The 17,248-nt window shown below is 42.0% G+C and overlaps 2 protein-coding genes and 2 long non-coding RNA genes across 6 annotated transcripts in view; 3 read left to right on the forward strand and 1 right to left on the reverse strand.

Annotated features, from left to right (window-relative positions):
• LOC134180697 (ankyrin-1-like) overlaps nucleotides 1-1,097 on the reverse strand; it is a 3,685-nt gene extending 2,588 nt beyond the window's left edge. For all 3 annotated transcript variants that reach the window (XM_062647883.1, XM_062647884.1, XM_062647885.1), the window contains exons 1-5: nucleotides 1,002-1,097; nucleotides 788-886; nucleotides 528-626; nucleotides 349-447; nucleotides 1-55 (exon numbers count right to left, since the gene is read on the reverse strand). The exon at nucleotides 1-55 is cut by the window's left edge and continues 44 nt beyond it. In XM_062647883.1, coding sequence (XP_062503867.1) covers nucleotides 1-55; nucleotides 349-447; nucleotides 528-626; nucleotides 788-886; nucleotides 1,002-1,055 — 406 coding nt within the window. In that variant the 5' untranslated portion in view covers nucleotides 1,056-1,097. The remainder of the gene's footprint in view (nucleotides 56-348; nucleotides 448-527; nucleotides 627-787; nucleotides 887-1,001) is intronic.
• A 7,827-nt stretch (nucleotides 1,098-8,924) lies between these two features.
• On the forward strand, nucleotides 8,925-10,776 carry LOC134180698 (uncharacterized). Its single transcript, XM_062647886.1, has one exon. It carries the CDS (start codon nucleotides 9,643-9,645, stop codon nucleotides 10,588-10,590), a length of 948 nt encoding a protein of 315 aa, XP_062503870.1. The 5' UTR covers nucleotides 8,925-9,642; the 3' UTR covers nucleotides 10,591-10,776.
• Nucleotides 10,777-12,119: 1,343 nt separating this feature from the next.
• On the forward strand, nucleotides 12,120-13,902 carry LOC134181040 (uncharacterized). Its single transcript, XR_009970062.1, has 3 exons — nucleotides 12,120-12,158; nucleotides 13,672-13,766; nucleotides 13,829-13,902. It is a non-coding gene; the product is annotated as an uncharacterized LOC134181040 (long non-coding RNA).
• A 2,174-nt stretch (nucleotides 13,903-16,076) lies between these two features.
• Nucleotides 16,077-16,664, forward strand: LOC134180671 (uncharacterized). Its single transcript, XR_009970027.1, has 3 exons — nucleotides 16,077-16,180; nucleotides 16,261-16,344; nucleotides 16,413-16,664. It is a non-coding gene; the product is annotated as an uncharacterized LOC134180671 (long non-coding RNA).
• Nucleotides 16,665-17,248: the final 584 nt, after the last annotated feature.

Here is a 17,248-nt window from a genome sequence, read left to right on the forward strand (position 1 = left end):
CAAGAATATCTGTCAAACCCTTCCAAGCTGCCATGTGTGCTGCAGAATGGCCACTCTGTTGCAGAAAGTGTTAAACATTAGTCTCATGGCCAGGCTCACTGCACTTTTGGCTTTCCCAGATATTCATGCCTCAGGATTGAAATCGCAGCAAGCCTGGTCACGAGGTTAGTTTTAAAAAACATGGCTGACACAAATGATGATCCACGTATGTCTGCCTCGTGTGTGTGTGTGTGTGTGTGTGTGTGTGTGTGTGTGTGTGTGTGTGTGTGTGTGTGTGTGTGTGTGTGCGCGCGCGCGCGCGCATGCGTGAGTGTCCATACACGTAGGTGTACAACGTCATAGGCTTACAGATGTGGCTATGTCAGCATCAGCTCCAAATGCCACAAGAATTTTCGTGGTTTCTGTATGACCGTTTCCTGCAGCGCAAATCAAAGGCGTCCACATTTCCTGCAGTTCACCAAACGTGCAGTCAGCCAATCACCAGTTACTCCTAACCACTTACACTTAGTAGATGTCAAAACACCTACCCCAGTTTTTGCATTCACATCGGCACCCAGGGCAAGCAACAGCAGAACCATTCTCGTGCGACCTTCTAGACAAGCTTCGTGCAAAGGCATCAGACCTTTCTACACCAACAAAGAACCACCGCCCATTCACGTGACTGTACACTAGCCTTCTATAACTCATAGTGTTAATGGCGTGCATTAGACATAAATTTTGCAATTAGTTGTTGTACAGTGAGATGCAAAGTCATTCGCTCTCAACTCCTACGCATGGAGCGCCTAACCTCGTTCCTAATGTTGATGTCGCATCCTGCGGCTGCAGCTGTAACCATTGTCTCCAGATCGCCTCTTTGCGCTGTTTTATGCAGCTCCGTGCTTCCGTGCTACAGTACAACAGTCATGACTACTCTAGGCACCATTCCATTCTCAGAAGAATCCAAACAACTTAGACGCGCCCACTTAGATTGTACAGTTCTTTGTATACGTAAGGTAACTAACTTTGTCAGCCAACTGGAACTCGTTAGTCAGTTCTCGAAGCAGCTGGCGTCTCATATCAAACCCTTCACGGCAAACGATGCAGAACCTGGATACAATGTGACGTCACTGAACGCCCCCAGACTGCTAATTTATCCCACAAGTGTCAAATGACTGCATGTTTGTAATTTGTAGTAAACGCGCTGTTGTGGTGGTTTATATAGGGCAATTTAATTAACACTTTTCTTATGAAAACATATGTTAGAACACAGGTTGAAAGAAAACACAACATCGATTATACCAATAGAGACAATCTCTTAGTTAATTTTAACTAAAGAGTGTAACGTTCCTGGGACTTCTTCAGAACTGAACCCAACGACAGTACACTCTAGTGCAAACTAGACACTGAAGCCCGTGAACTAGTCTAGTGTTAATATCAACTTAAACGTCATACCGTCACGTTCTCCCCTCTAGGTATTATCAAAGTCTTAATTAAGACATATCATCTGTCTTCGACTCGAACAGGAAGTCACACCTTCCGGCTCTTGTGGAAGGTGCCCTTACGCTGGCTTGAGTAGCCCACTCTGGAGTTGTTTTTGTGTTGATTGGATCCTCAATTCCAATTGCAGGTTCATTGGTAGGTGTTGTTGGTAGGGATGGTATTGTGTCTGACTGTTCAGTTGTATGGTCATCTTCTGTGTAGATTGTGTGATCTTCTTCTGGTCGATTTCCGAGGTAGTTGTCTCCGATTCCTCCCATATTTTCTACCTCCAGATTCGACTAGGTACGACCTAGGACAAACTGATTTCAGACATGTAGCAGTACGTCCAGGTCTTTTCATTCTAATTGATTCTCCTGGTTGTAGCAGTGGTAAGGCTTTCGCTTTCCAGTTGTCCTGCTCAGCTTGCGCCTCTTTGCTGGTCTGCAGTCGTGTTGCTACTTGTTCTGGTAGTATAATAACTGTATTGTAGCTGGTTTCAACAGGGCAGGTGATGTCGGTAGCTGTGTCTTCGTTCTCCTCCCAAATAGAAGCTGTGCTGGTGATGCTAGCATCTTTTTGCTGGCATATTTTTGGCATCAAGCAGGTCTAGGTAGACATCACAGTGTGATTCGGCTGCCTTCTTTATAATTGCTTTGCAAGTCTTTACTGCATTTTCTACTTTCCCGTTTGACTGGGGTATCTCGGTGATGATGTCTCATGATGGAATGTCCAGTCCTTCACAAATTTTCGAAATTCTGTCGAGAACTGTGGCCCATTGTCACTGACCACAACGTCAGGTATGCCATGCCTGGCAAACTGACACTTGAGTTTGTGGATTACTGTAGAAGCGGATGTCCCTTCCAGTCAATCCACTTGAAAGAAACATGAGTAATAGTCAACTGTGATGACATAGTTGATGTCATTCAGTTCAAACAGATCAACGCCAACTTTGGACCAGGGACGATTTGGAATTTCATACAGTTGTAAAGGTTCCCCGTGGCTGAATGTGGCAGACAGGGCAGTGTGCTATCAGATCTCTCACATCACCATTCATTCCATGCCAGTACATCAACTCTCTAGCCGTTCTTAGACAACCTTCCATTCCAGTGTGTGATCTGTGGATTTGCTTCTTCATATCACTTCTCATTGATGTTGGTATCACCACTCTGTTGCTCTTGAAAATGAGTCCATCTTGTATCGATAGTTCATGTCGAGAATGGTAATATGGTTTAGCACCGTGTGGGACCTTTTTGCGACTTGAGGGCCAGCCATTACTGATCAGTTCAGTAACTGTCATAAACTCTATCCTGGGTGGTTGCTTGTTTGATATCAGTGAGCTTGGCGTCATCCACTGACCAATCTTTCATGGCGTTAACTTGCTCCAAATGCTGACAAAACTCACTTTGTCGTAAAGGGTCGCCCGTTTCTGGTATATAGGCTCGTGACAGTGTGTCAGCTAAATACATCTCACTTTCTCTTTTGTATGTTATCTTGTAGATTATAATGTTGTAGGTGTAACATCATCTTTTGGAGGCGCTTTGGAATGTCCATGAGATTCTTCTGACCAACACCATTCTGTGTCCTTACGATCTAGTTGACGTAGAACTTCTGGTCTTCTGAGAATTGTGGGAGAAACTTTGCAAGGTAGTTGGGATTCTCCAAGAGCTTTCACATTTGTTGGTGTTGGCATCTCCCTAATTGCTTTCACTTTATCAGGGTGTTCACTGAAACCATTGGATGTGATCTTGTGTCCCATGTACGATACTTCAGTCAATCTGAGTTTAGTCTTTCCAAGGACAACTTGAGGTTCCGCTCTAGTGCTCTCTTGAGAAGCTCTCTCAGGTTCTTGTCATGATCGCAAGTAGCTTCCTCCTGTGTGTTGCCTCTTCCAATCACTGCAATAACTTCCACACCACTCAGACTTTCTACGACTTCTTACATCCTCTGCTGCCAAACTTCTGGCGCTGAGCTAATACCGAATGACATTCTCTTCCAAAAAAATATTGACCAAAGGATGTGTTGAATGTGGTCAATAGGCTGGATTGCTCATTCAGTTTAATCTGCCAAAAGCCTGCTCTCACATCCAACACCAAGAATGCTTTTGCATTTGCCAATCTTGCTGAGATGTCGTCAAATGGTTGGGAGTGGGTAGTGTGCTCGCCTGTTTGACTTGTTCAGGTCTTGAGGGTCAATACATATCTGAACTTTGTTGTTTTGCTTCCTCACGGTGACCATCGATGAGACCAAAGGAGTAGGTTCTGTGACTGGCTCTATGACTCCTCCTTGTGTTATACTGTCCAACTCATTTCTGATAGCGTCTTTCAGTGCCACTGGTGCCGTATGATGTGCATGAACTACAGGTACTACTGTATTGCCATCTAGTCGAATGAAGTAGTGTCCTGGCAGACAGCCTAGTCCTTCAAATACGACTTTGAACTCTAGTAGGATAGGATCATTGCTTGTGTCGTTGCTTGACTGATTAGTATCCTTGTGGTTACCTGTTGTTCTTGGCAAAACTGGTTGCTGGGTCACCATATGCAAGTGGTCACTGTCAACAGTTCTCACTAGTCCTAGCTGCTGACTGGACTTGAGACTGAGTAATGGTGCAGCTGAACCTGGTATAACAAGTAGACGTACCTTGTAGGTGTGTCTATTTCTTTGTAGCAATATGTCTGCTGATCCTCTGGGTATCACCTTTGTCTTGTTGTGCACTATCAAGATTGTCTTTGTTTCTGCAAACTTTCCTGCCTGCTTGTCTCCTGTCACTCGAATGTAGTCTTACTATGATGGGAAGATGCAAGAAGCTCCACTGTCTATTTGAAATCTGAATTTCTTTGACGTGTGTGGGACTTCAAACGTGGCATAGGCTTTACTCATTCCCGATGTGCATGCTTGGTGATGTGATTGAGTGCAACATACTCTACCTGATTCTGTTCATCCACGTACTTCACCTTCTGTTTCTGTGTATGCTTGTCCGATGTCTTTGACCGACAGACTCTCGCATAATGCCCCTTCTTGCATTTCATGCAAGTCTTGCCTGTTGCTGGGCAATCTTCTCTCTTGGGTGCATGCTTGAGTCCACAATAGCCATATTTCCTTTCGTGTTTGTCCTTCTTCTCATCTCGTTCCTTTGGGCTGAACTCAGGCATTGTCTCTGTTCTGATTACTTTCTTTGACTAGGACTGCCTTCCTCTTGTGAGGGCATGTGCCTCATGTTCGTCAATAGCTATTTCTCGTGCATGTTGATGCGTAATCTGGCTTGTGCGCAAGATTTCCAGGCATTTGTTTAGAGTAAGATCTTTCTTTCCCAGTAGCATGTGTCTTGCACTCTCATCGCGGATACCACTCACCAGTCTATCCCGGATGTGGATGTTCTTCAACGCGCCAAAATTGCATGTTTCCGCAAGCTTCATCACAGCAGTGATGTATGCATTCGTGGTTTCTCCGACATCTTGATTTCTTTTAAGGAAATAGTGTCTCTCAAAAGTTTCATTTCCCCTGTACTAATGGAATTTATTCAAGACTTCCTTGACGTTGTGCCTGTCCCCCGGCTTGTCTCCCCACTCGAACGTATCATACGTATCGAGCGCGTCGTGGTCGATGACGTTCAATAAGGCTGGGACTCTCACTTCATCTTTGAAAGCTTTCTCCTCTGAGAGCTTGGACGCGATCTCGTAGATGTTCCAATCTCGAGCGTATCGACGCCAGTTCTCTCTTCAGTGAGTGAGATCTTCTAGATTGAGTGGATCCGGCGGCTTAGTCATCCGTCCAAACTGCGGAGTTGTGGCATGCTCAGCCATTCTGGATACTTTGGCGGCTAGAGACTTGGCGGCAAACTTGCGATCAGAGTCGAAGCTTCTTCACTCCTGACACCATGTAACGTTCCTGGGACGTTTATTACTTCTTTAGAACTGAACCCAACGTTATTACAAGGCAAGGCTACTGCACGCAAACTATACATACACTCAAACCCTCGAACGCATTCAGTCTTAATATCAACTTATTACGTCATACCGTCACAACGAGATCCTTTTCTAGATAGACAGATCAAAAGAAGACGGAGGCGGTATTTTAACTTGGTCACACTGCATGTTAGCCGACCTTGGGAACAGTCTATGCATGCAGCAGAATTTTTCAAAGAAAATTTTCCAACTCATGAACCTCGACAGCGCTTGATATACTGTAGATACTGTTTTAGATAGGCTATTTATCAAAGAAAACCGCCCACCTATTGTTACAGCCAGAAGTGTTTGTGTCATTGACAGTATATACAAATCAAAGTTTAGAACTGCGAAGACAACTAATATAGCATCAGCACTTCTTAACTGCGACTTGTCTCTATGCACTCGCAACTTCCAGAACATAGCTTTTTTATTCTACACGCCGTTACAGTGAGTATACACAGAAAGAGAAGCAGACTCCTAGCAATGTTTGACATCTTTAGCGGTTCAGCTAGCTAAAGAGAGTCAGACAAACTGTTGTCTAAAATATCAACATGTTGACTTTTTACGTGAACAAAACTTTAACTTTATTTGTGACACTACAGTGCACTCTGCTTGGCTCTATAGTCTATGCTTATCTTCTCACTTTCTGATATTGTCATCCTCGCGCTGTCCTCTCTCTTTGTAATACTCCTTGACGTACTCAGGTTCTTGCACTCTGCATGCTTTCTGAATATCCTGTAGTTGTTACCTTCGCATAGCTACCTCTGGCCTGGTTCTTTGAGGCTTCCAGAGATCAGATCTACTTTCCTCGCTAGACCGTCTACCTTTTCTTCTAAACTGAAACAATTCTGAGGTCATCTCTTTCTGAGCTGATGAAGGTTGTTTCACTGGATCAGCTGTTTCAAAGGGTATCCGAGGCAGAGCATTCAGATGAATGGCTGCAGACTTGGCAAAGAAAGACAAATTGGTCTGATACATTCAGTAAAGATCTTCAGTATATATGTTTTAGATGTTTATCCAGCAGCTTCCCATCCCTAGCCTAGAAGACTTTGAATTAACTGCAACATGAGCAAATGCATCGACCAAGCACGCGATGACTCTTAACATTGAAATATGAATATCTAGATGGCCAGATTGCACCGCCTGATCTCTGATGGCTTCGCAAACTCGCTTACCATGTTGTCGCAAATAATTATATATATATATATATATATATATATATATATATAAAGCCGTACTTATTTCTGTATACGCCGAATTGGAATTCAATTTCAGGCTCCTAACTTAACTAAGCATGCTAATACACTGGCTTGCATGCCATTCGAACACGCTAGGGTTTACAGACATGACAACCATGTATCACTTGAGATGCCAGTTTCAAGAGCGTCAGCTGAATCTTCGTCATCATTATCGGTGCCATTGAACGCTGCACGCACACGCCACATGCGCACGGTCACGCGCACACATGCCGCGCGTCTTGAGCAAAGATCGGCTTTACGACCGAGAACTTCCAGTTTCGGCTTTTCAAAATCGGCTTGTATTTGAGGTGGGCTTTTATTTGCGACAATTAGTTAATTACTATACGGTAACTATAATATGCCATTTCAGTTCGATCCGCGTAATACTATACGCTCTATATGGATTATTGAGGTCAAGCAGCTGTCCTAGTCTTTGGTGCAATTCGCAGGCACAAAAATTAACTCAAATCCGTTGCTGCTAGACTCGTCTAGTACACTGTGACAATAGTTTCATCTCCTTCATTGGCTGCCTCAATGTACAGGGGGGCCTCTCAGTGGCGGATTCAGCACACGGCGTGCCCCCGTGTCAGTGAAAAGAACTCTTCGATTTTGATAGAAACTTGGTACAATTATTCTAGTTGTAATAGAGTCTAAGATTGTAGGCTAGTTATATCTAAGATTGTAGGCTAGTTATCATATCATAAATAAGCGATATGATCATCGCTTGTTCTTTATTTCGAGGCTACTCGCAGCTTATACGTAGGAACTCCGAAGTAGGTGTGCTTGCTTCCGTTTCTGCATCTGTAAAGTTCTAGCATATTGAGTTGCTTTGCAAAGTAATTATGTGGAAACATCGAGCTGTCCGACCAGCGCAGTTTGTTGCAACTAGGGAAACTGCGAAGCGTACGGCGCCGTTCGATCAGAGTGACTTCTGGAAATGAACAGAATGAGAGTGCAGCCACTACCAGCACTTTTCAGCTTCAATCAGGAAGAGCGGAAGACACGTCCGATGACGGAATACGAACGCAGTAGACTGCCTTACAGGTCTTCACTCTACAACCCGAGTCGTTGTTAGACCTAAGGGACAAAATGACGGCTGCTGAAAAATTCTTTGGACGCCTTGCACACCTCTGCTGATTGAAAGATTGTCAGATGATGATAAAATCTGGATTATTGAAAACAGGAAACCATCTTGTCATACTCCCATGCTTTCAAACATTTCCGAGACAAGCGGCGTAAGGATGGAGTCAGTCGACGCTTCTAGCAAATTTAGTTGATTCATAGTGACGTCATAAGTAGAAATTATCACTGCGCCACCCCCTCAATAAAACCCTGGATCCGCCACTGCCTCTTCTTCACTGCATGGCCCGCGAGTTTGAGCCTGGGAGACCGGGAAGCGTAAGCTGCTTGAGTTGCCGACTGATATTGGCTTTGCAATGGCCAGCCAGGACAGAAGAGATATCACAAAGGAACTAACTCGGATAGACCCAACTTCGCAAGTGTCCGGATTCTGTACGCACGCTGGACGAAGCAATCTCCACGTCGAGCCAACCGACACTTAGCCCTAATAGCCCGTTCACACTAGCGTTTGTAACTGTGCCAGCACGGTGCGCCACAGTTTGGTTCGGCTTCACTTCGCAGTGTGAACGCCGGCTGAACCGAACCGAACCAAATCAAACCGTGTTGAGCTGGCTCACCTCAAGCTACCGTGCCACCACGGTTCGGTTCGGTAGTCCAGTGGAAAATCGTCTCTGAGACCTCGGTGTTGTACATCTCACTGTGATGGACTGCTGTGATGCCAATTAAAACAGGACAATCGCATCTTGCCTACGATCCATGACAAGAACTATCCAGATATGCACAGTTAGCTGAATACATGCCCACTTTCTTTGACTACGCACTCTCAGCGCGCTTTCAGCCTTTGGCAGTGTGAACGCAGGCCAACACGGTTAGCTGACGCGGTTCGGTCCGGTTAGGGTCGGTTAGGTTACATAACCATGCTAGTGTGAACAGGCTATAAGTCACACTGAAATTAGGTGACAACAGAAATTTTTGCTTTGCAGTGCAGCTCTGTGTGATGCATTTGACGGTGTATGTATATATGCAGGTGTCACATCGACCGTCAAGGCCAGTCTTTACGAGTCTCTCACGCAGATTCTCTCTCCGCGCCGTCGAGTTGACATTCTCAGAGACGCGAAAAAGGAAGCCAAACCGTGCGTTTTCTACTAGATAGCAATGTCTGCACACCGAAACTATAACAGCTTAATTAATTAGACATGCAGTACAGTGTGTACCAGCACTTCTTTCTTTTTACCGGGAACTCGAGTTTACTGCGTAGAATGCCCGTCATCAGCATACCGATAATATCGGTTACGGCGATATCGGTTTGCTGCTGATATTTACGCATTTGCACATGCAGAACTACCTCCGGCCGATATCTCAGACTTGTCAGCGTTTCAACGAAATAGGAAACACTGCATTAGAATTAATAGCCTAATTAATTAATTAAGGTTCGAAATTTTAGACCAGTCTTAATCAGTCCAGCAAGCCAACCAGGATTTTAAACTACTGGAATTTGTATAGGTAATTACTTTTAATGAGAACATAACGGCATCATACAGTCACAGATCTCGAACTTCTCGATGCTAGTGAGCATTAGAGTGTGCATCATCATAACGTATGGCAGTCGTCGCCTGTATAGTTGCAATTTACGTTTACTTGCATTAATCGCTCAGGTCTTCGTCTTCCAGGAAATTCTAGATGAACCAAATTATTGACGCAAAAGCGGTAGATTGAGGAAACTTTTTTTTGTGAGTCCACACCCAATCCACTCGCTGTTTAGCTAACCTCAGATCTCTTTGCTAGAGTCCATATAGGAGCCACGTTGTAAATACTTCTCCAAACTAGGCTGGCTAAGTAGTAGTTCTGTTGAATTAATTATAGGGATATTCCTGGGATTGATCTAGAAACAGTCCATTTGTCTGATACTACATAACAACTGCATGCATGCACCTATATATTCGCATGTGCTCTATTTTTGTTGGCACTCTTCGTTGCACGATAATTTCTCCACACGACAGCGATTCTACTGTAGGATGGTTGGCACTGCAAAGTTTCAGGTGACTCTGGTTGCAATCACTGGCTTTCTGACTGCGTTTTCACTAGAAACAGAAAGTTTGTGTGATTTGAAGACATGCTGCTGCGTCGATTTTGTTACTGCGACGCAGTTGGGAAACACGGTCACTCTCCATGTTAGTAATCAATCAGGTTCGAGATGCAGCCAAAACATGACGACAATTGTGTGCCACGTTCGTGGCAACAACAGTACCGTGTGTGCAAACGACTTCTCCGATCCGAGCTTTGGCGTCGTCAAAAGCGGCAAATACATGTACATCCTCACGGATTTTGACAACGACAGATGCAACTCACGATTATATTGTCGGTCGGGATTATGTGCTAGCGGTTTGAACTGGTCAGGAAGGTACGTGCACAGAAAATTACTCACCCAATCTGGCTCATGGCATCCCGTCTGCGATCCGACTCGGTGCTGTTGTGCGTCGTCAGCCAGTGTATTTAGCAACGGTTCCGCTCTTAGGGCAACGTACAAGCCGGCTGTCAGCGGATGTTCGAACAGAGCGGTTGATATTGGCGTCGACTGCAAAGTACTTGGCGATCTGTACATGTCGTGCGCCAACTACGTGCTCGGATACGGTGTCCTTCTTAGGAAAATGGAAGGCAGACCATTCCACTACGTGTACCATTATCATAACGTTTGCAATTCAGTGCTCGAATGCACAAGCGGTGAATGCATCCGCACTGGAATCTTTATCGGACAGTACCGAGCTGTCGAACTTGGCAACGGTAGCAGCAGTGGAGCTGCCTCTAGAGATGTCACTGCAGCCGGACTCTACTTAGTTATTAGTTGTGTGGTTTTTAGAGTGACTGCGTAATTTCGACTGTCATTTTGCAGAACGGTCTCCTATTGACAATATAGAATAGTGATCTTCTTGTTCCTATAATATTTGCTGTAATACCACAATACTATGACGATGAACACACTCTATGCACACGCCATGGATACCATTATGCGGTTTTCGTTTATTTTGAAGGTATAAAAAGCCAACTCTAATGAAAAACTACAGTGTAAACCCTCCGCGTGACATAGCTATGCAGTTTGATTCACGTCCACCATATTAGACATATGGAACATTTATTTGGTCACTCGTTGCGCCATTGCCTAGCAGGTCGGTCGCTCGTACGTAACGTGACTGGGTTGCGTTATCTATATCACGCGTCGGGTACTATAGACGTGCACGCATGCATACGAGAACGTTGGCCACATATTGTCTAGCTAGGGTTGAATCATCTATTGCAACAAATGTATCTAGGCTTGGTGTGCCCATCTTGCTCACTGCATGCATGTTTCTAGCTAAGAAGATCTAGACTTGAAGTTCGACTTCAGACGGTCTTTGAATCTTTTCTTTTGACCTCTCTGTAAACATCCTTTCTAATTCTTCTGTGTACGTACTAGAGTTGTCCGTTCAATTCTGTCATCATTGAACCAAGTGCCCTGACCAACGAAATTGTGCTGATAGAAGGAATGTCTCGATACCATTCATGTTGCAGAGAACTTTCGTACTATGAACCAAATCTTGCCATCTGCATGACACGCAGTACCAGCAATCTTGCATAGACACATTATGCGAAAGCAGACTACTTTGATACGTTTCGCAACCATACGCCAACAGCACGATATAGAAGATCAAGCGTACCCCATGTGTTCCTCCCACAATCGTTTCTAGAAATACAACTCACGCATGACACACACACACACACACACACACACACACACACACACACACACACACACACACACACACACACACACACACACACACACAATTCCAACTCCTGATTGCAAGCAGACTATTGTGTAACGAATCAGCTTAGGATAGTCAATAAATATTTACGCATTCGATTTTTCCACTATAGCTAAATTCTTGCAAAGATATTTCTTGGCCAATTACAACAAATTTGGTACCATGGTTTATGTCTGAATGCTCTGTAGTCTAGCTTCCAAAATGGCACGTATCGTGACGCAAATTCTTTAGTCCTGACGACTCTAATACAGTTCCGCTAAAAATAATTATAATATTAATTTTAGTTAACTAGAATCAAACCATTGGGGCTAGATTACGTATCTAACTGGGGGCTGTGCATTAACTAGCTAAACCGTAACTTTAAAGAGATGCAAGATGTATCAACCTAGACATGATTTTCCACGCCTCTAATTTTTGGACCTGTTCATCCCTTTATGGTAATATCTGCTGAATCTGCATATTCTTTCTTTTTCTGGTAATCCCGACCGTACACGTACTACGCTTCTGTTTTGTAATCAATTAGAAGGTTTCGTTAATATAAAATTTTAGTTGGTGAAGATGCTTGACTCTAGAGTCAAGACGGGTACAGCCAGAGAAGTTATAGAAACGAGCAGATCTTCAAACAACTCCATGTTTCGGTGAGTAACTCTTGACTTTCAGAATCACGTCTCTAGGTTAAATTTAGAGTAGGTGAAGAGTTGAGCCGTAAGTAAGTATCTATTTGATTGTAAATATAACTCTAGACAGTCAGTCTAACCACCTAATACATGATTAGCACGTCTAAACTCAACGTCTATTTATGATAACAAGACGAGTGCACTTTTAATAGTCTGGACTCTGCTGCATGGTCTTGTTAAATAGCACAGCTAGACGGGCGCATGGTCTAGAGAGCAATATAGAAATCGGATGTAGATACTACGTGAAGAAAGGAATTGACACTTAACATAAAGCATACTCGACTTTTCTCACTTCCTCTACTAGGATCTTTATACATTGCTTGAAAAACGTTGATAATTTATATAACGTTCGCAACATTTTCAATTAATTTTTATTATTTATAGCTACATCTTGTTCTAATTGCTTGTTAGACCATCTTCGCATCTATTTGTGTATATCAGTAATTGAGCAATATGTATAGAATCAATAGTAACAGTTTTCTTAGTACAATATAGATCTACTAAAATATAATCAGACGCTTACGTGCTACTTGCAGACATACATATAGCGAAAAGTTTCGCTGCTTTTTCAAGAGTATAGAATCTAAGATTTAGAATTGCTATACGGGAGGATTTCGTCGGCTCACGAAATGGTCAAATGAGATCAATCTGTATATTTATTCCATTAAATAAAAATAATATTTGCACAAACATAGAAAACATTTGCATACCTTTATTACTTTAGATAGACCTCTTGTGAAATTTAACGATTTCTTAATTTTTACAGTTGTAATTACTGGTGACCCTGGCGTAATTGGCGACCGAACCCTCTTACTAGAAAGTCGATGCTTACCATCAACTACTTTACATATACTAAAGTAGTGACAAGATACTAACACTTAGTAGTTGTTTGCTTTTAAGTGTGTGTAAAATATGTTGCAAATATGTAATGCAATTCACTTAGTGGGAGGAAATAGTTCCAATTAATGAGAACAAAAAATGTACACCTACCAGAAGGAGTAAACAAACTTTGCATGTGTGTCAACCCTAGCCAATGGCAATGTATAGTACGTTAGACAGTGGCGTTGCTGGGCCTCTTATTAATTAACTGGTGGCCACCGTCTAGTAAATTGGGTACAAACCTTATAAAATTTGTCATTGACTATAGGTCACGCATATACTGGTAATTATGCATAGGCTCGTAGGGAACGACGCCACTAAGCTAGGAGTAAGTATTATATAACAGTTCAGTACACAACTGAAATAACAACAGCACAATACGTAGCATCACGTAGCCCATGTCTAGATGTACTGTACCTCCTCAAACTTCTAAACTCAAAGACTGAACTACTTAATTAATTAATAGGTCAGTATTCTTTACGCAAGTGATCATTGACCACAGTTTAGCTTATTAAGTCAGTTAATTAATTAGCAAATTTGTTTGTATAAATGAGATTCTTAATTAATGCAATTTTCGTTGTTTTGTTTTCAACAGCCTATTTCAATGCATAGACAGGTAGTGCTGCTTTTCCGGGGCCACGTGCATGTACACCGAGTTTCAGAAGAATGCAACGCTTTATGAAATGAATGGTATAGTCGTTACAAAGTTTGAAATAGATTAATTTGACTCATCGAGTCTTGCTTATATGTAGCTGCATGGCCATGGGTGGCTACTCTTGCAGTCTGCAAGTCCGCTCACTTACCTGACGCTTAAGGTTGACTACAGTATATGATATTCGCAAATGTACATGCATTAACCATGATCTATAGGTACCGGTAATAATAATAACTATTGTTAGATGAAGTATTAATGGCAATCGTCTCTGTCTAGATCTAGAGAGCAAAAGACATGAAACTTTGAACTTGCACCGTTTCTAGTCTGGTACTCTAGCGAGGATCGAGGAAAATCACACCACTGCCAAAACAGCGGCTGCTCCCTAATTAGGTTAATTAATTAATTAATGCTTAGAGGTCTCGTGCATATGTATCTTCACGGTTTCGTGATGCAGAAGAGTCTGCAACAGCTGAAATTCTAAGTATAATATATATGACATGCGCGCAAAGCATATATCCTTTCTCGACGATTCTGGCACAGCCAGTTGCAACTAGCATTGCAGTAGTCATTACGTCAGCAAACGCCTGTAACGTTGCAATCAAACTCAAAACCGTGAAACTTTCTGTGCAATTTCGACTCAGCACATGGTGACATATTCAATTAGACAGTAATTGTAAACTGATGTTTCACTTTACAACTAACATTCCTCTGTTTGTTGACAAGTTTCCAAATCAACATTCTCTGTTTCTAATTTAGACTGCAATTGACAATCCCTAAAATTGTACGTCAATCAAAGACATTTTGATGCCTAGTTGCTTATGTATAAAAGTACATGACTATACGCTGACTAGATTCATGTTGGATGTTCAAAATATATTCATCTGAAATATCATATCCTGCTGGTACAGAGTATCAAGTATTGCACTTTCAGTCCCATAAATGTACGTAGATCCTTTTGCAGAAAGTGCATAGAGTAGATTGTGATGCAAGAACTAGTTCACATATACAAACACATGTAATCCATTCTTGCTTTGCCCTAGCTATATGCTCAGTTATTCGGCACGTTGGTCAAGATGATCGGGTTCTCCTAGATGTTTCTCAGAAGTTTATGCTGCTGAAGCGTTAAAAAATGTTGCACAATGCAAGTGAGGAGTTTTGGGTCATACTATAAGCAGTGGAGTATACAACACCATGAGCAAGGTACTACTCCCCGATTGCAGTAGGGCTCAGTACAAATACTGGAGAGACTTGGACTTGAGTCAATTTAATTAATTCTTGGTTTGACCGTAAAGATGCAGATCAATCTCAACGTCTCGATTTGTCTGATAGGACTGTTGATATTGATTTGTTACAGTGTGACTGGTATATCTCATTCTTTACCATCTGAACCACCCGATGTAAGAGTCTAGTTCAACCATCTCTGTAGCAAAGCAGCCAGGACAGTCAAACTTCTGATGCGCTTGTTTATGCAGATTAAACGACTGATATGTTTAAGTTGTGACAAGGTTCAAAGCTACGTTTGCTCAAGTGTTCGTCATGAGGCTCAGAATGCTATCTTTGATGCTCATACAACTTCCATTTGTATTTTAAAATTACTGGTATAACTAACTCACAGTTAGAGTAATTCTAATATTTTGTATTGAGCAAATGGTTAAATAGAAAACAAGTTCAGGAGGGCATCTTTTGCAAAACCATGAAGCAAGAATATTTGAAGCAAACGACAATTTTACAAATGTTTCACTGGTAATCCTAGTTGCAACTGACTGCTTGTTCAAAATGCAAGTCATCATGCAAGGCATGTTAATTAACAGACGTCTCATATTTATGCAAGAATGCTGACAAATATCAGACCTTATTTTTATCTGTTGGACAAAGTCAAGAAGAGTGAACAGGCCAGCTTAGTAGTCAAGTTGGACTTTTTGAAGCTTCGATTACGGCAATTTGTGAACAGCTTGGACATATTGGTAAATGCATTAATTATATATGAAAGTGAAAGTATTAAAACTGATAAAAGATGGACAATTTAAAACTGGTAATATGAATCAATGAAGTTGAATCAGTGGGTTTCTATTTTATCCACTAATAATTGAAACAGTGCGAGGAAGCACCGTGATTTAAATTTATATTTTTATAGGTATATATATATATATATATATATATATATATATATATATATATATATATATATATATATATATATATATATATATATATATATAAAGAAAAGACATACGTACAGTCATGTTTAGAAAGAAGCCTAGCTAGTGCAATGATGATCTAAAATTAATGTGCACTGTTTGCTTGCAACTAAGAAGCCTTTTCTAGCATGGTAGGCGTATAGGCTATGCAGGTATGCTAATATCTGTGTATACAGATTGAGTGTGAATACAACGCAAGCAAACAACAAGAAGCGAGGGCATTCGAGAGAGGAAACAAGGTCAACTCAATGGTACAATTATTTCCATCTTTCAACTATGCAAATTGGATGTGATTGCTGTATAGATGTTTGTGTTTTTTTAATGGCTACAGCTTGCATACCAAAATTTCACTGTCACTATTCAGGAATTATACAACAAGCTAACACAACTACCCACCAGAAGTCCCCATGATGAGGTAAGCAAGCAAATATGGTAGATCATATTGCTTGACCTATCTGATTCAGGACTTCATTGTACTTACAGACCGCAGACGTAGAACGCAGACAAATGGAAAACTGTGCTATAGTGAGAGACATCTTCAGACGCATTCAACACATCAAAGAACCATTTGAAAAAGTTGCTAATGTCACAAACTGTCAATGATTTCCTCCAAGGGAATGAAGAATGAAGACATGTACATTGTTGTTGTCAATGTTACGCTGCTGTACTAAAAAAGAGTTCAGAAAGGAGCGCTAACAATTATCCTTGAGTTGCAAAATACATGGTTTAGTAGTAAATTACGACAAGAAGTCATGACTGGTTACTCGCTCCGTAGTAACAGGGCACAACAAACACTTACGGTGTCTTCGCACGTTTCCCGGAAGTGGTCAGCCTACCACGAGTGTATGTAGACGATCATTAGCAAGCTATTCTTTCAAATGCAAACACTTGCTACTAATTAATAACCTGAGGAGGGTTACAGTAGTGAGATCTGTAGACCAACGGACGGACGGACGACCAGACGAACAATGAAATGCAGCGCATGCGCTCATTGTTATCGCTGGTGTTAAAATTAGCGAGTTAGCCGATGTGATGATGTCTTTGCATGCTATCAAGAACTATCAAATAACTATCGAATGTAGACAATCCCACGAGCCAGTCAATGTGTTCAGCCCCCTTCTCACGCTCTTCATTGGCTCTGACTAATTAGATTCAGGGTGGACGAACGCTTTGAAACCTAAAGTTAGCAGCTGAACATTTAGCACTTAGTGCTTCTTCATTTCTAATCGTGTTTATTTACACTCGATCTCAATGGGTAGCATGTGTACGTAACAGAAACTAGTACTAATGAAGCGAAAACTTACACCACAGTCTCCCCG

Source organism: Corticium candelabrum, chromosome 6 (genome assembly GCF_963422355.1).
Source record: "Corticium candelabrum chromosome 6, ooCorCand1.1, whole genome shotgun sequence".
In the NCBI taxonomy this organism is placed as follows: Eukaryota; Metazoa; Porifera; class Homoscleromorpha; order Homosclerophorida; family Plakinidae; genus Corticium; species Corticium candelabrum.

Coding starts and splice junctions, on each gene's coding strand:
- LOC134180698 (XM_062647886.1), top strand. CDS start 9,643: ATGCATGCACCTATATATTCGCATGTGCTCTATTTTTGTTGGCACTCT.